General features: G+C 39.1%; 1 protein-coding gene and 1 pseudogene across 7 annotated transcripts in view; one reads left to right on the top strand and one right to left on the bottom strand.

The window, feature by feature from the left end:
* The window catches only part of PPEF1 (protein phosphatase with EF-hand domain 1), a 143,534-nt gene that overhangs the window by 89,527 nt on the left and 28,410 nt on the right, over nt 1–25,597 (bottom strand). For 4 of the 6 annotated variants that reach the window (XM_043459289.1, XM_043459293.1, XM_043459290.1 and 1 more), the window contains 3 exons: nt 22,511–22,608; nt 21,439–21,515; nt 15,479–15,643 (listed from right to left, as the gene is read on the bottom strand). In XM_043459289.1, coding sequence (XP_043315224.1) covers nt 15,479–15,551 — 73 coding nt within the window. In that variant the 5' untranslated portion in view covers nt 15,552–15,643; nt 21,439–21,515; nt 22,511–22,608. The remainder of the gene's footprint in view (nt 1–15,478; nt 15,644–21,438; nt 21,516–22,510; nt 22,609–25,597) is intronic. The other 2 variants (XM_043459291.1, XM_043459292.1) reach the window with 1 other exon arrangement.
* LOC122435254 lies at nt 3,997–4,503 on the top strand (annotated as a pseudogene). The gene has a single exon (XR_006267622.1). The product of XR_006267622.1 is annotated as a 60S ribosomal protein L27-like (transcript).

The raw sequence follows: 25,597 nt of genomic DNA, 5'->3' as shown, positions 1-25,597 counted from the left end.
TATCTCTGTATACAAAGAAAGTAAGATGTATGCTTTTAGCAAAAGAAGGTATTAGGAAAGGAAACACATGTTGTTGAGGGAAAGGAAAGCAATTTTATCCTAAAGTGAGGTTATTTCAGGAGAAAGAGAAAAAAAAATAGGACAAGATTTGAATGCTAAAAAAGAAAGTTTTTGTAAAAACTTGTGCCCCCAAATCTCACAAAACAATTTTATGTGTGGTCAAGATGACTAAGATTAAAATCAATTCATTTAATTAAAAAAAAAAAGATGAGTTTTTAATTTGGTTTTCTCTTTGTTAAAAGCACAGGTTTTATTGGATTCTTTGTCTTCTCTTGAAAGTGAAGCTGCTCAGTCGTGTCTGACTCTTTATAACCCTATGGACTGTAGCCCGCCAGGCTCCTCCTCCGTCCATGGCATTTTCCAGGCAAGAATACTAGAGTAGGTTGCCATTTTCTTTTCCAGGGGATCTGCCTGACCCAGGGATCAAACTCAGGTCTCCCACATTGCAGGCAGACTCTTTACCCTCTGAGCCACCAGGGAATCCCTGTCTTCTCTTAGTAAGACATTGAAAAAAGCTTTTCTTTACCTTTTAAAGTAACCTGCCTAGAAAACAAAAATTCTGTGTTTTGTCAAAATAATTTGCCATGTTGTCTTTATTAGGTCTTTGATTACTAAAGAAAGCTGAATCTTCTCTATTAAAAGATCTAAGGTGTTTACTGCTGTATTTAGAATGGTTACCCAACAAGGGCCTACTGTATAACACATGGAACTCTGCTCAGTGTTATGTGGCAGCCTGGATGGGAGGAAAGTTTGGGGGAGAATGGATACATGTATATGTGTGGCTGAGTCCCTTTGCTGTTCACCTGAAAATATCACAACATTGTTAATTGGCTATATCCCCATGCAAAATAAAAAAATTTTTTTAAAGATCTAAGGTGTTTAAAGAGATGGGAATACCAGACCACCTGACCTGCCTCTTGAGAAACCTGTAGGCAGGCCAGGAAGCAACAGTTAGAACTGGACATGGAAGAACAGACTGGTTCCAAATAGGAAAAGGAGTACGTCAAGGCTGTATATTGTCACCCTGCTTATTTAACTTATATGCAGAATACATCATGAGAAACGCTGGCCTGGAAGAAGCACAAGCTGGAATCAAGATTGCCGGGAGAAATATCAATAACCTCAGATATGCAGATGACACCACCCTTATGGCCGAGAGTGAAGAGGAACTAAAAAGCCTCTTGATGAAAGTGAAAGAGGAGAGTGAAAAAGTTGGCTTAAAGCTTAACATTCAGAAAACTAAGATCATGGCATCTGGTCCCATCACCTCATGGGAAACAGATGGGGAGACAGTGGAAACAGTGTCAGACTTTATTTTTGGGGGCTCCAAAATCATTGCAGATGGTCACTACAGCCATGAAATTAAAAGACTCTTACTCCTTGGAAGGAAAGTTATGACCAACCTAGATAGCATATTAAAAAGCAGAGACATTACTTTGCCAACAAAGGTCCACATCTGGTCAAGGCTATGATTTTTCCAGTGGTCATGTATGGATGTGAGAGTTGGCCTGTGAAGATAGCTGAGTGCCGAAAAATTGATGCTTTTGAACTGTGGTGTTGGAGAAGACTCTTGAGAGTCCCTTGGACTGCAAGGAGATCCAACCAGTCCATCCTGAAGGAGATCAGTCCTGGGTGTTCACTGGAAGGACTGATGCTGAAGCTGAAACTCCAGCACTTCGGCCACCTCATGAGAAGAATTGACTCATTGGAAAAGACCCTGATGCTGGGAAAGATTGAGGGCAGGAGGAGAAGGGGGTGACAGAGGATGAGATGGCTGGATGGCATCGCCGACTCGATGGGCATGAGTTTGAGTAAACTCCGGGAGCTGGTGATGGACAGGGAGGCCTGGCATGCTGCAATTCATGGGGTCGCAAAGAGTCGGACACGACTGAGCAACTGAACTGAACTGAAGTGAAGGTGTTTAAAAAATAACTGTGTTTTCCTGCAAAGTCTTTGTCACTATGATTAAATGGATAACTAAGTATCATTTCTCAGTGACCTATGATCCTATTTGACAAGTGTTTTAAAACTGTTTAAATTCTGACAAGCCTCCCCAAAATAAAATTCTGAATGAAGTTTTTTAACCTCGAACTAGCCTTGGTATTTTCCAGAGGGCCTCTAGAATATCTCAAGAGATTTGTTTCCTCTCCTCAAAAAAATGAAGATGCTAAACTAATCAGACTTGTTTGATATGTTAAGTTACATAGCAAGAATCATCAAATAAGAAGTAATACTAAGCCTTTATGTTGTATAAGTTATAAATGTTCCAGAAACCATATGCAATTCCTAAAGTTTGAATGAAATGTCCAGGAATAGTATTATCATAATTCCAGTTATCATTTTACAATGTTGAGTGTCACAGAAATAACCACATTTCCTTGTCAGTTCCATTATAATAAATTCTCATTAGATCTCTAACAATGGGCATTTTTTAAAGTCTTCTGTCATTTACAGTTATTATTTTACTCAGATGCTTCTGCAAAAATGTTGCTGCAGAAGTGACCCATCTTCAAGGAGATTCACGGAAATGATTTGGCAAACACAAGTTTCTGATAACTTTAAGATCATAATATTGAACTGGTCATCTCACACTGGTCAGAATGGCCATCATCAAAATGTCTACAAACAATAAATGCTAGAGAGGGTGTGGAGAAAACGAAACTCTCTTACACTGTTGGTGGGAATGCAAACTGGTAGAGCCACTATGAAGAACAGCAGGCAGATTCCTTAAAAAACTTGGCATAAATCTGCTATAGGATCCAGCAATCCCACTGCTGGGCATGTATCCCAAGAAAACCAGAACTGAAAGAGACACATGTACCTCACTGTTAACTGCAGCACTATTTACAATAGCTAGGACATGAAAGCAAACTAGATATCCATTGGCAGATGAATGGATAAGGAAGTTGTGGTACATATACACAACGGAGTACTACTCAGCTATCAAAAGGAGCATTTGAGTCAGTTCTAATGAGGTGGATGAACCTAGAGCCTGTTATACAGAGTGAAGTCAGAAAAAGACAAATACTGTATATTAATGCATACATATGAAATTTAGAAAGATGGTACTGATGATCCTACATGCAAGACAGCAAAGGAGACACAGATGTAAAGAACAGACTTTTGGACTTCATGGAAGGAAAGGGTGGGATGATTTGAGAGAACAGCACTGAAACATACACATTACCACATGTAAAACAGACAACCAGTGTGCATTCGATGTATGAAGCAGGGCACCCAAAGTCAGTGCTCTGGGACAACCTAGAGGGATAGAGTGAGGAGGGAAGTGGGAGGGGGGTCCAGGACGGGGGGGACACATGTATACCTATGGCTGATTCATGTTGATGTATGGCAGAAACCATCACAATATTGTAATTATCTTCCAACTAAAATAAATTTAAAATAAATAAATAAAATTTTAAAAAATACTGAATTGGGTAAGAATTTCTAGAACTAATGGGGGAAAATGGATTAAAGCAGAACGAGAATTAATAACATAGAAATGAATGAACTGAAAAGGGTGATTATAGTTTTTATTCCTTCTTGCTTGAAGCACTGCTGGTTCTTTAATGTTTTGCTTTTCCAGATTTGAGGAAACTTTTTCTCTTAAGCTATCTATGACTTAAAACAATTTGGTAAAAATACACTTTTGTAAACAAATATCAAACATTAACTTTTTCTCCCTACCTGATTCCTCCAAATTTTGGAGACTCCTGAGCATTCTTTTTATGGCAAAATAGTTATTTACATAAACTAAATGAGAATCTATTATCCTTGTAACAGGACACAATCAGAAACACTGGTTACAAAAGCTTTAACTGGAATGCTATATTTGAGAGAGATGTACATAGACGCAGATAGGAGCAGACAGCTTTAAAGAACTAAGGTTGACTTTATGGAGCCAATAAAGTCCCTTAGAAAAGTTGACCTGGCTTTCTTCCTTTCTGCTGTAGTCCTGAGTGGTAGCTGCCAAAATGGGCAAGTTCATGAAACCCGGGAAGGTGGTGCTGGTCCTGGCCGGTCGCTACTCCGGACGCAAAGCGGTCATCGTGAAGAACATTGATGACGGCATCTCAGACTGACCGACCCTACAGCCACGCTCTGGTGGCTGGAATTGATCGCTATCCCCGCAAAGTGACAGCTGCCATGGGCAAGAAGAAAATCGCCAAGAGGTCAAAGATCAAGTCTTTTGTGAAAGTTTATAATTATAATCACCTCATGCCCACAAGGTACTCCGTGGACATCCCCTTGGATAAAACTGTTGTCAACAAGGATGTCTTCAGAGACCCTGCTCTCAAACGCAAGGCCCGACGAGAAGCAAAGGTCAAGTTTGAGGAGAGATACAAGACGGGCAAGAACAAATGGTTCTTCCAGAAGCTGCGGTTTTAGGTCTGTCTCAGTTAATAAAAATATTGAAAAAAAAAGAAAAAAAAAAAAAGAAAAGTTGACCTGGTACCTTACTTACAAGGTTCCAGCAAAGCAGTCTTAAAAAGAACCCATATGGTCAATTACTATTCTTGCTGCGCCTATCTAAATAACCAGGCCAAGTATAATGCAAATAAATCAGTTTTATTGTCATTATCTTTGATTTTAAAAAATGGAGGTAATTCTAGAAAGAAAGATGTTTGCACCTTTGTAGATATTAGATTCTAATCCAGTTCATTGTCTTTAAGGTTTTAAATACCTATGTATTAGACAGGATCCTGTACTCTTATAGTTTCCTCAATTATCTGGCTATAACTCACCAAACTAATGTTTCCAATTTTCTCTTACCCTTTTGACTTGGAATCACTAAGAACAAAGACTGCCCTTGAATCTCCTTGGAAGGGACCATACCAGATATGCTTCACTACCCAGATGACAGTCAAACATTAGGAACTTGAACACAGCCCAAGAAGGCTCCACCTGGTATCTGTCCTACACAAATGCTAGAGACCTCCAAATCAGACTGACAAAAAGACAAATAGCTGATATTAATATGGACTGCTTCCTCCCAAGATGTTGGATCATGACTTCATACTTTGGGACTTCCCTGGTGATCCAGTGGTTAAGACTCTGCGCTTCCACTGCAGGGGGCACAGGTTCAATCCCTGGTCGGGGAAACTAAGATCCCACATGCCTCAAAGGGCAGCCAAAAAAGTTTTTAAAAAGCAGACTTCATACTTTAAACATGAAATCCTTTCTTCCCTTCACTCTGGTATTGGCCTGGAAAGGTAACACCATCCCCACTATCTCCCAGCCCATTGCCAAAGGGAGGGGTAACCTTTCACTGCTAAATCTGTCATCATCAAAAACGCCTGAGCTGTCTCTTTACAGTACTACCTTATTGGAAGTAGTCTGTGCCCTGACAGGATTTATCTTTGTCCGTGGTGATTAACATTCTCCTTGGGTCTATGAACACCTAGATGACTGGTGCATAACTCAGCAATGTCTCTCAGGTGACCTAACTGATCCCCTGTCTACAGAGACACCTCATTGGTCAACTCCCCTGAATTTGCATTGTCAAGTTATAAAGAACCTACCAGAAGGCTTTCATGATTCAGGATTTGCTTTCTTTGGCTGGTCCCTACGTCCCTGTTCAGAAATAAATGTAAATAGGCTATGATCAGGAGTCTCTCCTTAACTCTTTATCCTACTGCAGAATTCATTGCTAAAGCAAAAGCTGCCCAGTGAAAATCCTGAGACTCTATGGCCAAAGTTATTCTTGATAATTGGATAGCCCTTATTTTTTTTTAATTTAAAATTTTATTTTTTTAATTGAAGGATAATTGCTTTACAGAATTGTGCTGGTTTCTGGCAAACATCAATATGAATCAGCCATAGGTATACATATGTCCCCTCCCTCTTGAACCTCCCTCCCACTTTCCTCCCCATCCCACCCCTCTAGGTTGTTACAGAGGCCCGGTTTGAGTTCCCTGACTCATACGGCAAATTCCCGTTGGTGGCTAGTCCTTGATTACCTTTCAGCTTCGTAAGGGAAGTGTCTGCTATGGCCAACACTACCTGCTGCACCTAGATTAACATTTCTGGCGAAGTTGAAACTCAGCTACATAAGATCACGGAACAAGTCAGTTAAAAAGGTAAATCCTTCAGTAGGGTCTTTCCTTGACTTATTTGATTTTGATTGGTTTGAGTCTTGGGCGCCATGGTTTTGAAGTACACCGCAAACACTGGGAATTATCCTGTTTATCATAATCACGGTAGTCTCCCTGGAACATTATATCCTCTCAAAAGCTTTAAAAGAATGACTGCAGCCACTCATTACTAAGCAAATGAGCTCTCTAACACTGGAACATCAGAAAAGGAACAAAGAAAATGACAGACTTAAAAACTGTGAAGTCATGGCCTGTGCATATCACAGAGATTAAGCAAATAACATTGATCTGTGAATAGCACACAAAAGATCAACAAAAATTGCAAGAACTCAGAGATTAGCTGGGAGTGGTGCTAATGTTTTGTTTTGTTTCATATCTCTCAGGCTGAGAGTCTGATGAAAACAGGGGAATTGGTAAAAAAAAAAAAAAAAAAAGGAGGCAACAGGCCCCAAATGGAGTCACTTGTGCTAAGTTCCATGTCAGCAAACAGAAACTTAGAACCTAACCTAATTGCATTTTCAGCCTCTCCTAGGAATGTAATCTTAACCTGTCTAGAATTTCCTGGCCAGCACTAGTGAGGTAATCAACCTGATAGACCCCTGTTTTTCCCCAAAGGAAGTTGACCTTGCCTGAAATAATTCTTTTCATTTATGATTTCCTTGTCCCACTCCCTTTCTGTCTTTAAAAACCTCTCCTAAAAAAAATAAAAAAATAAAATAAAAACCTCTCCTTTTCTGCAGCTTTTTGAAGTTCTTTTCTGTTTTCTAGATGGAATGCTGCCTGATTCATGAATCATTCAATAAAGCCAATTAGATCTTCAAATTTGCTATGTTGAATTTTATTTTTCTAACAGATTGCTATTTAGTATTTTTACATTTTTAGGCAAAAATAGAGGACAAATATTTTTTAAAAGAACAATATCCATTAGAGAAAATTTCCATTTGTCATAGCTAAAAGCATCAAACTTCAAAGCCAAAAACGCTAGATAGCCTTTGTAGGAACCCTAGCACTTAAAATAAATGAATAAATGCATTTCTAAGTGGTCTCAAGGGAAGAAATAAAAGAAAATAAAGTGTTTTCAAAGTGCTCTACAGGAAAAAATAAAAGGTAATAGATTATTCATTCAAAACCCATCGATATAAAATTTTAAGTGTAAAGTGAAGTTCAAGAGAAGGAAACTGCAATGTTTAATTTCTGGTTTTTGGATAAATTCCAGTTTTACATGTCACGGCAGCATATCAAAAGGAGCATGAACTTTGGTATCTGTCAGAGCTGGTTCCAATTCAGACTCAGACATCAACTAGTACATGACTTTGGGCAGCTCTTTAATCTAAGTCTCCATTTCCTCATGAAGAAAAAGAAACTAATCAAAGCTTCCTCCAAGAGTTTTGGCAACAACTATTCTCTCCCATAGTGCATATCACAAAAGAATCAAACTAACAACAACAACACAACAACAATGCTACTTCTCTACATGGAAGGCAGATAGCCCACAAGAAAGGGATAGCCTCAATTTTATATGTAGGCTATTGTTTCTCAAAAATTGCCATGATACTCTGGAGGCAGAATGCTGTGGTGGGGCTCAATAACCAAGGTGGGAAAAAATCCTTCACACTAGTCAGAAGTAAGCTCCAGGCCTGGCTCTGCCACTTACTAGTTATGTCTTCTTAAGCAAATCACTTTGCCTCTCAAAGCCTGTTTCCTTTTCTGCAAATTGAGAACAATCCTTCACAGGTTGTGAAGATCAAATATATGTGAAAGATGTTGTCCAACTATAAAAGCACTATGTAAATAAAAGGTACTTTACATGCATACATTTAGCTAGTTTCCAAGAATAGCAATTTTGGAAGGCATCACGAAAGGGTGTAATGGCTGATGGCAAAAAACACTGTATTCAGAACTCCTTGGGTTCAAATCCCAACTCGGGGATAACCTTGACAAGTATTTACCTAATCACTGAGCACAAGATTCTTCCTCAGTGCAAAAAGTAATGATAACACTTTACTCAGGTTTATTGCAAGGACTAAATAAAATATATGTAGAATATTGTCAATACTCTCTGCAATACAGTTAGTAATAAGGAAATAATAACTTTTCTATCAAGAAACCTTTCAAAACATTCATAGCCCTTGACACAGAAATTTCATGTCAAATCACCTAGATATGGAAATAAAACAAAATAAGGAAAAATATTCACATAAAGAAATTCTTCAATGTAAATTCTTCAATCCTAAATGTCAAATATTGAGGAATAATTAATTATATTATGGCCTACTCACTAATGAAACATTTAGCAATGGCTAAAATGATGTTTACAAAGCATAACAATTTGGGAAATGTTTAAAAATAATGTCTCAGTGCCAAAAGCGAGGCTATAAAAAAATTAATATTTAGGATGATAAAAAATATACCCTATATCAAAAAAAACTGGGTGGCAGAATGATGAATGATTATTATTTTCAGTTGCTTTCTCAATCTTATAATATTTTTGAATGAGAAAAACTTTTTATGATAAATATAAATAAACACACTGTATCAGTTTCCACAGATTACTATGGAATTTATAATAAACATTGATATATTCAACAAAAGATAATGGAAGACTACAAAGAATAAGGGAATACTCTGAACAAGTATGTGCTAAGAAATAATTCAGATGAAATGAACCAGTTCTTCAAAGGACACAAACTACTGAAAATGACTCAAGAAGAAACAGAAAATATGACAATATACTTTACTATAACAAGTAAAGAGTAGAAAAAGTAATCAAAAAACTACCCACAAAGAAAGGCCCATGCCCAGATGGCTTCACTGACAAATTCTACCAAACATTTAAAGAATTAATTCTAATTCTTCATAAACTCTTTTAAACTATAGAAGAGATGGAATACTTTCCAACTTATTCTATAAGACTAGTACTACTCTGATATCAAATTCAGACAAAGACATCAAAGAAAAAGGAAAATAGAGACCAATATATCTTTCGAATATAAAAGCAGATATCCTAAACAAAATACTAGCAAACTGAATCCAGTAACATATAAAAAAGATTATATACCATGATCAAGTGGGATTTATGTCAGGAATACAAAGTTAGTTCAATATCTGAAATTCAATTAATGTACTCAATAACACAGAATAAAAAACAAAACATGGTCATCTCAATACATGCAGATAAGGCATTAGACAAAATTAAATGCCATTTTTTAATTTAAAAAAATCAATAAACTAGGATTAGGAATGAACTTCCTCAACCTGATAAAGAGCATCCATAAAAAAAAGAAAGGTCACAGCTAATATCACACTTAAAGGTGAAAGACTGAATGCTTTCCCCCTAAGATCGAGAACAAGACAAGGAAGCCTATTCTTGCATTTCTATTTAACAGTAACAGAGATTGTAACCAGGACAGTCAAGCAAGAAAGTGAAATCAAAGGCAAAGAATAGAAAGGAGGAAGCAAAACTACCTTTATTTGCAGATGACATGATTTATAAATAGAAAATCCTAAGAAATACACTAAAAATCTACTAGAGCTAATAAATGAGCTTGGCAAAGTCTCAGGATTTAAGATCAATCAACATTCAAAGACCAACTGTTTTTCCATACACTTGCAATGAACAACCCAAAAATGAAATTAAGAAAACAATTTCATTTACAATGGCATCAAAAAGAATAAATACCTGGGTTAAGTGAAACTTAAACTCTGAATACTACAAAACATCATTGAAAGAAATTAAAGACCTAGATAAGTGGAAAGATACTCCGTGTTCGTGAATCAGATGATTTAACTGTTTAAGAATACTTCCCAAATTGATCTACAGATTCAACATAATCCACACCAACATTCCAGCTGGTTTCTTTCAAGAAACTGATTCTAAAATTCAAATGGAAATGCAAGGGGCCCAGAAAGCCAAAACAATCTTGAAAAAGAGAAACAAAGTTGAAGGATTCACACCCCCAATTTCAAAACTTTCTACAAAATCTACAGTAATCAAGATGGTGTGGTATTGGCTGGACATATTGGATGGTCCAGCCAGGACATAAGATTGGACATATAAATCAATGGAATAGAATTGAGAGTCCAGAAATAAAACCCTGACATTTACGGTCAACTGACTTTTGGCAAGAGTGCCAAGATCATTCAATGGGGAAAGAATAGTCTTTTCAACAAATGGTGTTGGGACAACTCTTCATGTCCAAAGGATAAATTTGTATCCCTACCTCATACCATATATGAAAATTGATCAATAACTAAATGTAAGAGCTAAAAATACAAAATTCTTGGGCATCCTTGGCAATCCAATAGTTAAGAATCCACTTGCCAACGCAGGGGACATAGGTTCGATCCCTGGTCCGGGAAGATCCCGTGCGCCACAGGCAACTCAACCCGTGCACCACAACTACCAAGCCTGGGCTCTAGAACCCTGGAGCCACAATTACTGAAGCCCATGCACGCAGAGCCTGTGCTCTGCAACAAGAAAAGTCACTGCAACGAGAAGCCCGCAAACCACAACTAGAGAGTAGCCCCTGCTCAATGCAACTAGAGAAAGCCAGCACACAGTAAAGAAGACCCAGTAGAGCCAATAAATAAATAATTTTTTAAAAATTCTTAGATGAAAACAGAAGTACAAATAATCTTGGATTTGACTCAAAAGCACAAGTAACCAAAGAAAAAATAAACTGGACTTCATCAAAATTAAAACTTTTGTGCTTCAAAGAACATTATCAAGAAAATGAGAAGACAACCCACTGAATGGGTAAAAATATTTGCAAATCACACATTTGATAAGGAACTTGTAACTAGAATATATTTTTAAAGTCTTACAAAAAATAACTTAAAAATCAGCAAATGATCTGAACAGACATTTCTCCAAAGAAGATCTACAAATGGCTAATAAACACATGAAAAGATGCTCAGCATCTTTAGTCATTAGGGGTGTGCAAATAAAAACCCTAATGAGATACCACTCCATACCCCTAGGATGGTTATAATCAAAAGGAAAGACAATAACAAGTGTGGCTGAGGATATGGAGAAATAAGAACACTCATACATTACTGATGGGGATACAAAATGGTGTAGCCACTCGGGAAAACAAGTTTAGAAGTTTCTCAGAATGTTAAACATTGAGCTACCATATGACCCACCAATTCTACTCAAAGGTCTATAACCAAGAGAACTGAAAACATGTATTTACATAATAACTTGTAATGAATGTTCATAGTAGCATTGCTCACTATGGTAAAAAAGTAGAAACAATCCAAATACCCATTAATTGATGAATGGATGAATACAAGGTTACATATTCATACAATGGAATATTATTCAGCAATACAAAGGAATGAAGTTCTGATTCATGACATGACATGGATAAACTTTGAAACACTATGCTGAATAAAAGAAGTCAGACATGATGGCTATTCTACCCAAAGCAGTCTATAGATTCAATGCAATCCCTATCAAGCTACCAACGGTATTTTTCACAGAACTAGACCAAAGAATTTCACAATTTGTATGGAAATACAAAAAACCTCGAATAGCCAAAGTAATCTTGAGAAAGAAGAATGGAACTGGAGGAATCAACCTGCCTGACTTCAGACTCTACTACAAAGCCACAGTCATCAAGACAGTATGGTACTGGCACAAAGACAGAAATATAGATCAATGGAACAGAATAGAAAGCCCAGAGATAAATCCACGAACCTATGGACACCTTATCTTTGACAAAGGAGGCAAGGATATACAATGGAAAAAAGACAACCTCTTTAACAAGTGGTGCTGGGAAAACTGGTCAACCACTTGCAAAAGAATGAAACTAGAACACTTTCTAACACCATACACAAAAATAAACTCAAAATGGATTAAAGATCTAAATGTAAGACCAGAAACTATAAAACTCCTAGAGGAGAACATAGGCAAAACACTCTCCGACATAAATCACAGCAAGATCCTCTATGACCCACCTCCCAGAATATTGGAAATAAAAGCAAAACTAAACAAATGGGACCTAATGAAACTTAAAAGCTTTTGCACTACAAAGGAAACTATAAGTAAGGTGAAAAGACAGCCCTCAGATTGGGAGAAAATAATAGCAAATGAAGAAACAGACAAAGGATTAATCTCAAAAATATACAAGCAACTCCTGCAGCTCAATTCCAGAAAAATAAATGACCCAATTCAAAAAATGGGCCAAAGAACTAAACAGACATTTCTCCAAAGAAGACATACAGATGGCTAACAAACACATGAAAAGATGCTCAACATCACTCATTATCAGAGAAGTGCAAATCAAAACCACAATGAGGTACCATTACACGCCAGTCAGGATGGCTGCTATCCAAAAGTCTACAAGCAATAAATGCTGGAGAGGTGTGGAGAAAAGGGAACCCTCTTACACTGTTGGTGGAATGCAAACTAGTACAGCCGCTATGGAAAACAGTGTGGAGATTCTTTAAAAAACTGGAATAGAACTGCCATATGACCCAGCATCCCACTTCTGGGCATACACACTGAGGAAACCAGATCTGAAAGAGACACGTGCACCCAATGTTCATCGCAGCACTGTTTATAATAGCCAGGACATGGAAGCAACCTAGATGCCCATCAGCAGATGAATGGATAAGGAAGCTGTGGTACATATACACCATGGAATATTACTCAGCCATTAAAAGAATTCATTTGAACAGTTCCTAATGAGATGGATGAAACTGGAGCCCATTATACAGGGAAGTAAGCCAGAAAGATAAAGACATTACAGCATACTAGCATATATATGGAATTTAGAAAGGTGATAACGATAACCTATATGCAAAACAGAAAAAGAGACACAGAAATACAGAACAGACTTTTGAACTCTGTGGGAGAAGGTGAGGGTGGGATATTTCAAAAGAACAGCATGTATACTATCTATGGTGAAACAGATCACCAGCCCAGGTGGGATGCATGAGAGAAGTGCTCCGGCCTGGTGCACTGGGAAGACCCAGAGGAATCGGGTGGAGAGGGAGGTGGGAGGGGGGATCGGGATTGGGAATACATGTAAATCCATGGCTGATTCATATCATTGTATGACAAACCCACTGGAAAAAAAAAAAATAAATAAATAAATAAATAAATAAATAAAAAAGAAGTCAGACATGAAAGACCCCATATTGTCTGATTACATTTATATGAAATGTCCAGAACAGCCCAAATCTATAGACAGAAGTAGATTTGTGACTGCCTAGGGCTAGGGAGGTATAGTGTAGGAGAGTAACTGTTACTGGTTTGGGCAGCAGGGGGATGAAAATGTTCCAAAATTGATTGTGGTGATGGTTTGTACAGTTCTATCAATATACCAAAAAAGTCACTGAATTTTACACTTTAAACTGCTGAATTGTGTAGTATGTGAATTATATCTCAATAAAGCTGCTATTATTAAAAAGTGATCCAGGAAAACAGTTTGTCATTTCCTCAAAAAGTTAACCACAAAATTGCCAAATGACCCTGAAACTTCACTACTAGGTATATACCCAAAAGAATTTAAAACACAGACTCAAATAAGTATACATACACTCATGTGCATAGTAGCACTATTCACAATAGCTAAAAAGGTGGAAAAAACCCAATGTCCCTCAAATGAATGGACTAAAAAATGTGATACAAAAAAAAAAATGTAATACATACAACATGATTAAATATTATCCAGCCTTAAAAAGGAATGAAAAAAAAAAGGAATGAAATATTGATGAATGCTACAACATGAATGAACCTCAAAAACATTATGCTAAGTAAAGGAAGCCAGAGGAAAAGGTCATATCATCTATGATTCTATTTACATGACATGTCCAGAACAGGTAAATTCATAGAAAAAGAATACAGACTGGCAATTGCCAAGGTCTGGAAGAAGAGGAAAATATGGAGAAACTGATGAATAAATAAGAGATTTTACTTTGCAGTGATGGAAAAGTTTGAGAACTAGATGAAAGTGGTGGTTACACAACTTTGTGTACATGCCACTGAATTGTTCAGATGGTTAATTTTGTCTTACATGAATTTCATCTCAATAAATTATTTACAAGAAATAGTAATCGAAAATTCAAAATTAACTTTTTCATTTACATGCAACATTTTAAAAGTTGAAATGCATTTCAGAAAAAGAATCTACATTTACATGTTGGGCTTGGTTTTTTTTTTTTAACCTAAGAAATCTGGCTACATTTTTAAAATTCTGGGTAATCTGTACTCTCATAATAAATTACTACCATGGAATTAGTTCAGTTGGAGCTCTTGAAAAATTTATTTCATGACATGCTTACAGATTTCAAAGACTTAAGTGCATCTTTGTTGCTCTACTGTCAAGGATTAATTTGCTAACTCACTGGCGTTAAGTCAGCTGGGAGGGAGACCAGCATTTGATTTCCAAAGGAAAACATCCCACACTAATTAGGATAGAATACTCTATCCTAAACTCTGCATGTTAAGCCTGAGTGAACTGCTAAAACAAAGATGTGGAATAGAAACTGGGAAAATTATCTATTAATATAACCAACGTAACACAGGAATGGAGTTTAAGAGCAAGTTATTCACACAATCATCCTAGCCTGTTTGTTTTGCATTTAATTTGCATGTGGAGACTATGTCTATTAAAGAAACATTCAAGTGAGTCTCAACTAGATTCTAGTATCTATGAGAAAGAACCTCAGTACAAAGTAAACAAAGGAAATACAGAAGCCTCTAATTACATGGGGGGTAGTGGGGGGGCACATCATCTATTTAGAAACAACACACTTATTGGGAAGCAGATGATCTAGCATTTCTCAAATTCTACCTAGAACATTCTAAAAACATGAAGCAAATCTCATGAAGTTCTTTTTTTTTTTTCCCATGAAGTTCTATACTGAACAGCTATAAATAATAATCTGATCATTGAGTTATAAAATCTAATAAAAATTCAATGATGCTACCAAATGTCACGTAGGTATGGACAGAGCTATTTATAAGTGTATTGAATAAACAGATACAAATTTACAGAGAGGCTTTCTTGTTCCCTGCCACTGAGTTTTAAACTGAGATTTTATATTGGTACATTTTCAACTGAAATCAATCAAACATAAAATATCTCTCAGATAATACTTTATGGCACATTATAAATTTAGAGTTACATCTTCCTAAAGGTAGTTTCCAACATTATACCAATATTTAACCTTCAGTTCAAGTGACGATGTCTGGTGCAAAATCTCTCTGGGCAGCTTGAGAACCATGTGAGTAATTGAGAAAGGGGCAGAGGGTGAACCCAGCTCGCCCTCCCCTTTTCATTCAGGAAGACAGGCACACTCCTGGCACTCACCTTTCTCAGATTTCTTGTCTTTTGTTGCAGATGAAGTACCACAGCCCATGTCTTCTAAATCTTGTATGTTCATGAATTCAACTTCTCATTCTAAAACAGTGTGAAAAGTGCTTCCCTTTGCGCTGTGAAGAGCCCCTCCTGACTGATTCACCTGGGTCACAGATCCTGATGAGGAGGACACACAAGGGAGGGAGGAAAGCACCCGTTAACAACAAGGTATCTAAGGGCTGCTCAACAGGATTCATTTTATGCTTCTCCTCAACTGCTGTTCATCATCTGATGTGGAAAGTGATCAGACATAATCTAATCCTGATTTATTTTCCAAAACACAGCAGCAGCAACACAGCAGATATAAGCTGCTTTTCTGCAACACATAAATTATATCTTGCCCGTGTCTAGGTCAGATCAATACTCTATAAAATAAAGCATTAAAATGAAAAGAAAAATGGAAATTTAAGAGCAAACAATTTTATAGTTGAAATATAGGTAATGCAATATGAAGGATCTGACACAAATTAATAGCTTTGGTTTTAAGCTCAAAATAGTTATTAATATATCTATCTAGGCTTTTAAATACACAAATTGGAAAATGACTATGAGACAACATATTTATACAATTATGCCAAAATTCAAATCAAAATGATGTCAACTACAAATTGGCACTTGTCAAGGGCATTTGCAGTCCACTTCTGTGGGGACTGAATCCTGTGCTGCTGCGGCTGTTGACCTTCAACACACCCTGAAGGGGGTTCAGGGTGGAGAGTGAGGCACTCTGTGCTCCAGGGAAACCAGTGGAACAGGCCTCTAGGTAGTCAGATATTTTCAGGAACTGATTTCAGGATCCCAATCCTTGCATCTCTTCATATCTAGAAAAGCCCAGAAAAGCACTAAATCCCCTTATGATGACATCAGCTCATGACTAGCAGAAAACCTTTTGTAAAATAAGTGTTTGATTGCATTAAACCCCCCATTCACCAAAATCTTATATAGTGACCTTGCCCCACTGCCTCTTCGGAGCAGCCTCTCAGAGCTATCTGAGGTGCTGTCTCCTGGGCTGCAGTCCTCATTTTGCCCCAAATAAAACTTAGCTCACAACTCTCATGCTGTGCATCTTTTTTAGTCGAGAATGAGTTCTCTGACACTGTTTCTCAGAATCAGTTGGCATACTCGCTTAAAAAAAACGGAGGCTGAAGGCCTCCCTAGAAAAATGCCCTTTTCAAACAAGCTCTCCAGGCATTTCTGAGGCCCCTCCAAAGTCTGCCCTCACACTCACCAGGCCTTTTGATGGGTTAGCTGAGACTGCTATATTGGATCTTTCACAATCACCCCATGGGAGTTTTCAACTAAATTCCTTTCTGTGGTAACCCCACCTCATGACTTGTGGGATGATGCTTCCTTTATTTCATGATGCTCCAAACCAGCTGAGCTAATCTATTTGCATTTCTTGATAGTAACAAAGAGAACAACTGACTTGGGACTCTGCCAAGCCTGCCTATTTTTCTTTTAGTACTACACTAAAAGCTTCAAAATGTGAATCAATGAAAGAAAGGGGCAGAAAGAAATGAGCAAAATATCTGAATTATGGAAATATTTTTAAGACAACTATAACCTTAATAAACAGATATTCTGATCAGAGCTAGGCTTGATTCTATTATGGAATTAATTAACCCTCCTAAACTATGGGTTATGGAATTAATTAACTCTCTTAAACTTTGGGTTATTCCCAAATTCGATAGGCATTTCTTACATATCTCTCTTATCTACATCATGAGTAAAAAATGTTAATAGGGTCAGCTTCAAGGGCAGAAAACCCTTGTGGCATTCCACTCCAGACCAATCTCCAGGGTTAGTACAGACCCATTAACAGTCACACTCTCCCAGCATATTCATTTAGTTAGGTGGCAAATTTACCCATCATAAGTATCCACTTATTTATCTATAAGATGTACTGGGAAATCTCACTAAATATTTTAATGAAATTAAGATATATAATTTGACACCTTACATTCCAGGCTGGGTTTCCCTCATGGTTCAGATGGTAAAGAACTTACCTGCCTGCAGTGCAGGAGACCTGGCTTTGACCTGGATCGGGAAGACCCTCCGGAGAAGGGAATGGCAACCCACTCCAGTATTCTTGCCTGGGAAATCCATGGACAAAGGAGCCTGGTGGGTTACAGTCCATGGGGTTGCAAGAGTCGGACATAACTGAGCAACACACACACACACAAATACACACACATATTCCAGGCTAGCCAGCAACAGCAGAAGATAAAGAGGAGGAGGAGAGGAAGGAAGAAGAAAGGAGGGAGGGAGGGAGGAAGAAAGAAAGGAAAACACTTTGCCATTATTTTTATTTAGTAACAGAATCATAGACATTTAAAAGTGGTGCACGTGTGCGTACTAAGTCACTTCAGTCATGTCTGACTCTTTGCAACACCATGGACTGTAGTCCTCCAGGCCCCTTTGTCCATGGGATTCTCCAGGCAAGAACACTGGAGTGGATAACCATGCTACCCTCCAGGGCATCTTCCCCACCCAGGGATTGAACCTGCGTCTCCTATGTCTTCAGCATTGGCAGACGAGTTCTTTACCACTAGCACCACCTGGGCAGCCGCTTTAAAGGTTGCAGAGACTTTTAAAATTACCCAGAATTTACACACAGTGCAAGAAAACCAAGATACTTACCTAACGTCACATAGACAAACTGGTTGTCAAACTCTGTTGCATATTAGCATCACCTGGGAAGCTTTTAAAACTCTCAATGCTCAGAGGCCACCTCACCAAATTAAGAGTCTCTGGGGATTTGAAGAATAGTGATGCCTGGGCCCCATCCCCAGAGATTCTGATCTCACTGGTATTGAGTGCAGTTTGGGCATCAAGAGTATTAAAAGCTCCCCAGGTAATTCTAATGTGCAGCAGAGCTTGTTCTCTACTGGAAACAATGTTCCAGCAAACCCACAATGATGCCTAGTGATTATATTTTCCTCTAAATGCTCTGACTCCATCTGTTTGGAACAGAATTTTTCCAGAGGTCATGTCAGGCTTATAAGGCAGTGGTTTCTGGGATCTACTCTTTTCTTGTTTTTGAAACTGAAGCACTGCTTACCCATTGCCTCTGTTCTCTCCATCCTCAGACATTTCTCAAAGGTTATCTGCAGTGCCTATGAGAGCATGTCTGCTGGGTTTTTCCTCAACCTTTGAAGTAGGACATTTGGTCCTAGTGAGTTTCTCTATGTGCCTAGATCCATGCTCTCCTACATGAGTACTGCAAAACTTACCAGGGGAGATTATTTTAAAAGGCACACTCCCAGGCTTTACTGCCAATACTTGGATTCAAGCAGTCCAAGGGGGCCTAGGAATTTGCAATGAAAAATGTACCCTTCATGGGACTTTGACACAAGCACTCCCCATATCTCAGTCTGAGAAACACTGCTCTGCATATCTCCCTTGGGCTCTGCTTCCATTTTTATACTACTTTTTTCTACCCCGTTTTATGAATACACAGAGTTAGACACTGAGTAGGCAACACTGATGCAATGACAGGAAGTGATATACTTCAAACTCAATTTTTTCCCCAGGAAAAAAATTTCTCTCTCTAAAGGCATTTGGTTCTCAGCCACTCCTCAGTCAACTCATTACACAACAAACAAAAGTTCATATAAAAGATTCACTAAGAACTAAAAAGCATCAATCTTGAGTATATTTCTGCTAGACTGTAAGCTCCATGGATACCTTTCTTTCTAAATACTCCTTGAATCTCTGGCACCTACACAGTGCCTTTCACATAGCAGGTGTTTGAAAAATGCCAAGTGAATGAATGAATGAATAAGGGAATAAATATTTGTAATCCAGGCCCCTTTAAAAAATGAATGCTGAAAGTAATTATTAGTCCATCATTTCATGCACAAATACATGCTATTTAATTATACAAAAGTCTTTTATTAAACCAGAAAATGGGTAGTACTTATATATTCATTTTTAAAGAAAAATTTTAAATCATGACAGAAAGAAATGAGAATTGTTTGAGAATTTGGGGTTATTTAGAAAAAATAATTTGCTATTAGAATTTTTATATTATTAATTGGTAATAATTTAATTCCCTCAGATAACAGGTAAAACAAAACAAAAAAGAGTCATCCCATTTTATTTCTCACCAAAACAAGAGCTGGTTATGGCCAGGTGCCACTCACTACTCCCACACACTACCCGACCTAGACTGCAATCGTACATGTTTGAAAGCAGTGTAAGTGCCTTTGAAGACAACCCTGGGTGGTATAAAGCTGATAAAAATGATCTGGGAATTTTCCATTATGTGGGACCATCTAAGCTCCTTCCATTCCCTGCCCTCTGTCAGCATGAGATAAGTACTTAGTGTGCTAAAGGAGTCTGAAGAAATGATGCCCTAGGGCCTGAGAGGGGTTCTCAGGCTCAAGAGGCTGGGGGTCTCCGCAGCCTTCACCAAGACCTGAGGATGCCACGGTCGGTGATAAAAAACCACCAAAAAGGTGGATCTTGGCAAAAAACAGCTTGAAACTTGCTCAGTGCTGCTGCCCCTACCAGTACACACCAAGGATGATTCTAAAGCATAAACATAAAAGTGACTCATCATTGGCACTCACTTATAATCTGCCAAAGGAAAAGTCTTCCGAGGTTTCTGCTAAAAGGTTTCTACTGTGGGGGGTGGGGGAGGAGTAGAGGGAGCTGGGAGAACTGGAGGGTGGAGACTGTTTGACATTGTTCAGTTCCTTTGATCTTAATCACTATTCATTTCCCAATGTAAAAATACAAGGAAAGAACAAAAGATGGCCCTTGGAGCCAATCCAACCTTGGCCTCCAGGCACCCTTCAAGTACTAGCCCAGCCTCCCTGAGTTGTTCTTACTTATTCTTGATTTTCTTTCTAAGTGCATCTCTACTGAATGCCCACACCTTCCTCAGCCACCATGACCTTGATTCTGCTCCACCTCTGACAATCTAGATGTGAATGCATGGTTTCCCATGCGAGAAACTCAGCTTTTCCTAGAGATGCTGACTTCTGTGAGAAATCTGTACTCTAGCTCTGGCCCCAAGAACCCCAAATTCAGAACCCACAGTCATCAACTGGCAACAAACTCCAGTCCCCAGTGTGGGAGGTAAGCATGTCTAATTGTTTAATTCTCCCCTCTCAGAGCATGAGACAGGAGCACAGAGCACAGACACCTCTTGAGGCTCACTCTGCTGCAGCATGCTTTTTGGCATCCGCTGAAACACAGGTTCTACAGCCTGAGGTCTGTGGACTAAAGAGGACGAAGGGGCGTAGAGGGGGTAGAGAAGTCCCTGGCAGACTGCTCTAGAAGGGCCCCTTCCACCACCACCCTTCCAGTTTAACCCTGTAAGCATGTGCCCCTGTCTGGGGTCTTCAATGAATAAGGGGAATTCTGTAAGACTGAGCTGATGATTATGCCTGGGTCCGTGAAAGGGGAAGAAAAACGAGGAAACCATACTGACCGCCAGAAGCTACCCAAGGGTGTGCGCTGTTCTCCCAGACAGGACTGTAATTAGGAGGCAGCTAGGCCAAGTGCCAGGTTTTCCAAAGAACATTTGTGGGAAAATTCTGTGTGGTTTATGATTCTCGAAATTAGACCAAAAAAAAAAAAGCCCCACTATCAAATAAGTTCAGGAGAAGCAGCATTCAACAGGTTTCTTCACTGCAGGACTTCCCAGAACTTTCTGAATATCAATATGTATCTCTAACATGAATCTCTAAGAAAAAGCTAGTGTTCACTCTTTCCCAAACAGCCAAGCAGGGGACCCTCTTGAGGTAGAGTATTTCAAGAACATCTATCATTCATAACTGCTAATGCTGGCCCAATGGAGACTGGGGTTTAGAAGTCAGACAAACCAGAGTTTAAATTCTTCTCAGCTAGTCAGTAATTCCTCTGCACCTCAGTTTTCTCATAAGAAAATAGGGATAAAAACTTACCTTACAGACTTGTACTAAAGACTAATGAGAAGATTGATGATGGACAAACACAACTGGAACAGAGCAATTCTTCTTAGCTGAGGGGTTAAGAAGAGCCATGCATGAGTGGTACCCATTGTGGTCAAAGTGTTGAAACAAAACTTGTTTGCTCTTATCTCTTTCTTCAGAATGCACTGTCCGGGGACCTCCCAGAGACTAAACCCTGTGGGTGTCTACTGGTTCTGGGATAACTGTAGACTCACAAAGAAATGGACTCTTTTCCCCCAAGAGAGCTTTTTTATTATTACTGGTAAAGAAAAAATGCTTTACCAGTAACAATAACAGTTAAAATCACTACTATTTATTAAGGGACTATTTACCCAGCACAGTGGATACTTTATATTTCTATTATTCCAGTTAATCGTCACAGCAACTTTCAAGGAGTATCATCACTCTGTATTAAAGATGAAAAAACTGAGACTGAGAAATTAAATATGAGACTCCAAGGCACAGCTGAGCAGTGCAGGACTGAAGACCCATTCTATTTAATGCTTAAAAAAAAAATGTCTGTCCACCAAAAAGTTAGCTGTGCTTTGGTTTCAGGATCCAATTTGATCTACAGAAGCACGAAATCACCAAAAAGAAATCTTGAACATTGCAAGGGATTCCGTGTCCCTTTGTTACAGACAGATGCAAATCCTGTGGTCCTGTGCAACAACAAGAGGGCAAGGAAAATTTCTGAATCTTCAGTTGTGCAGGGGGCAGTGCCTATGAAGGGTCTGGAAGAGTTTCTCAAAGTATCCCTTCCCTCATTTTTCAGCTCTCACCCAAGTGACCACAGAGTTTTCCCAAGTATTGAGTTCATTTGAAATAGGCTACACTGCTTCAGAATGCAAAGTCACCTGTACATCTTTTTAAGACAATGACAACTGATTTGCAATCACCATCTTCGAGAAAAATCATTCTGAGAAAATGCAAAGCAATAAAATAAACTTCAAGGAATGCACAGTTCCCGTTCCATTGCTATACAACGTATGTTTATAATGTAGACTTCTGCTTGCCCAAAATACCTAAGAACAAACAAATATATTACCTGTTTCTTCTGCTTGGCCAATGTAGAGGTTTATCCTCACCCCAGGCACTTCAAGAGAAACAAAATCAGGAAAAAACTTCTCTGAGGGATGCAGTGATCTGAAAGAAAAGAGGTACAATTTCAGCTCTCTCTGGAGCATACACACACACACACACACACACACACACACACTCCCCATACATCTCACATCTCTGCAGCTCTGTGCAGGGAGAGCTCTTGATTAATCAAAAAACAAATACATACACATACGCACAAAGAAATAACTCAAACAGGCTTTGCCTTTCAGCCTGGAAGACGAGCCCAGAGCTGCAGATCTGGGAGAGGCTGCGCTGGCCTGTGAGCTGCAGCTGTCTGCCCCAACCCTGCCCTGTCTGTTCCCAGCAAAGAGATAAAGAGAAGCACTCAAGTAATGGGCTCTGGTCACATGACTGCTTCCAAGGGGACCAGGCTTCGTATAGGCAAGACCGAGCCACTGTTTGCATAAATAATCTGGTCAGTATAAAATACAGAATGAATTTTGCTAAGTAAGGGCAGAAAAGCATTTAGTGACTGACTTTTAAGTCAACTGAGGATAATTTTCAGGAAACATTATAGTAAGCTGGGCACAATTAAGAGAAGGAAGTGGGAACACTAAACATTCCTCCTTAGGACTTGAAAAGCCATGGGTTTAAGGGAGTAGCCTTTGGGTACCACACTACAAATTCACTTCTATCGTATTTTTATTCCTCTGCTTGTTGGAGAACGTGAAACTGACTCCTCCTAAAACCAAGTTCCTCTGTGGAGTTTATGATTAACCGCTCTATCCAAAACTTTATTCCCTTTCTTAATCTGCACCTGTTTCCCTGAAGTTGAGGAGTATCATAGAAAAGGTAGAACTGAAACTGAGCAGAACCGTGCAGGGCCCTCCCAGGCACAAAAGCCCCTCCATGTCCTGTTTCTTGTTTGTAGAAAAAGGTCCTGGTCTCCTAGCCTCCTTGAGTTGAAAAAGCAGATGCAAGCAGTTAATGATGTGAACAAGAGTCACAGGACTCCTAGTTCCTCCCAAAGGGATATAGATAATCTGACACACATCTCAGAGTTGTTCTGCAGAGCTAAGATCCCCTACCCAGTGGAGGATGGTGGCTCCATGCTGACCACAAGCATGTAGACCCCATACTGGTTGGAATCAGAAGGTGGAGATCCCTGAAACACCCCACGGCTACCTCACCAGCAACCAGTCAAAGGAAGATCTACAAGCAGATCATGCATGCTGTGACCCTCGCCCCAACAGTCTTTAAAACCCCTGCCTGAAAGTCATCAAGGAGTTCAGGTCTTTGGAAGCATGAACTGCCGGTTCTCCTTGCCTGGCCCTGCAACAAACCTTTATTTTGTTACAAACACCAGCTGTCAGAGTTTGGCTTTCTGCACAGTGGCCACATGAGCCCATTGTTCCGTAAAAAAAAAAAAAAAGGAAAAAATGTATCTGTGAGAGGGAGATTCACCTCCCATTATCAGCAAAATGGAAGTGGAAAGCTGACCTGGGGTTCTGCTGAGTTTGAGAAGGAAGAGGAGGGAGACACGACTGAAAAACTGAAGTGCCAGTGTCAGTACTATATGCCACCAGCCCCAATTCTGCTGTCTTTGGAGGCAATTCAGGGGTGAGTGATCTTGCTCCTAAAGTCTCAAGCTGCCTGCTGCTGCACCAACAGCAATATTCCTCCCAAACTCTTCCCAGCTGGTTACACACCATATGCGTTTTTGAGCTTACTGGCCTTAGGCATCCTGAGCTAGGATTTAAAGGTCTCCAGCCATAAGTATTTCATAACCCCACCCAAGCTGCTCTTTAGCCAATTCCTTTCTGCAATTGAGAGCCGCTGGAGATCCAGTAAAGTGGTTACCTAGCTTACTATTTAATCTAATGGAGTCACTTTAAAAAATAACTGGAAAGGCAGTTCTGGGCTTCAGGACTCCTATTAGCATATTAAATATTACCAGAAGGTCTCATTATGAGGCAATACAACCATACAGGTCTCCATGGCAGAGGCTCCAAGACTAGAAACTGATAAGGCTGCCATAAGCACTGTAAACGATAGTACAATTACCCAGGCTCCCCCAAAATAATGGACAATGTCACTATACGGTTTCCAGCCAAATGCCTATTCAAGCCATGTGATTAAATGATGCCTATGTCTAGATACAGTTGTTCAAATGTCACCTCCTCTGTGTGAAGCCTTTCCTAAATCACCAAAGCGGAGTTAGTCATTCTGTCTTCTGGCTCTCCAAGCCATGTGTGTGTCCAATTATAGAACTTCCCAAAGTGTGCTGTAATTTGTCCTTTTACATGTGAAATCCTGAAGGAAAAGGATCCATTTCATTCCTCTTGGCATCTCTGCCTCCAAATGCATAAGAGCATTTGAACGGGGAGCAGGTTTTGCCACCCAAAATATGCCATTTTGGCATAGGAATAATTTTGAGCTAAAGGCAATCAAAAATCCAGCAGATTCAGGAAAAGCTCTCTACCTCCCCCTCAACTGCCTAAATTTACACTGGAAAGGGGCCTTGTACCAGGAAGAGAACTATTACCAGAGATACCTTTTTACCTAAGAAACTTATTTGCATAACAGGGCAACCTTTGTTTTCCAAATCTCTCCTCTGCCTTCCTGCAAATGTCCTTCCTTTTCTCTGTATTCCCAGACTCCCACCCCTTTCCTTAGCTCAGGACGTTATAGAAGCTCCAACTGAGTATATCCACCTGTGCTCAGTTGCTCAGTCGTGTTCTCTTTGTGACCCCCTACACTGTAGCCCGCGAGGCTCCTCTGTCCATGGGATTTCCCAAGCAAGAATAGTGGAGTGGGTTGCTATTTCCTCCTCCAGGGGATCTTCCCTATCTTTTGAGTCTTCATATGTTTATAGGGTTTCTGTATATACAGAATTAAATTTGTTTTTCTCCTATGAACCTGTCTTATATTAATATAACTATTATACTAGCCAAAGAACCTAGAAGGGCAAGAGAAAATTTTTCTGCCCCTAGAGTACTCACTAAATATTTAATCATAGAAAAAAAGGAAGGAAAGAACTTATGGTTTACGTGTTTTAATATGATTTGTT

The sequence above is a fragment of the Cervus canadensis genome, chromosome X, assembly GCF_019320065.1.
Source record: "Cervus canadensis isolate Bull #8, Minnesota chromosome X, ASM1932006v1, whole genome shotgun sequence".
Classification (NCBI taxonomy): domain Eukaryota; kingdom Metazoa; phylum Chordata; class Mammalia; order Artiodactyla; family Cervidae; genus Cervus; species Cervus canadensis.
This window is presented reverse-complemented; position numbering and strand designations above follow the sequence as displayed.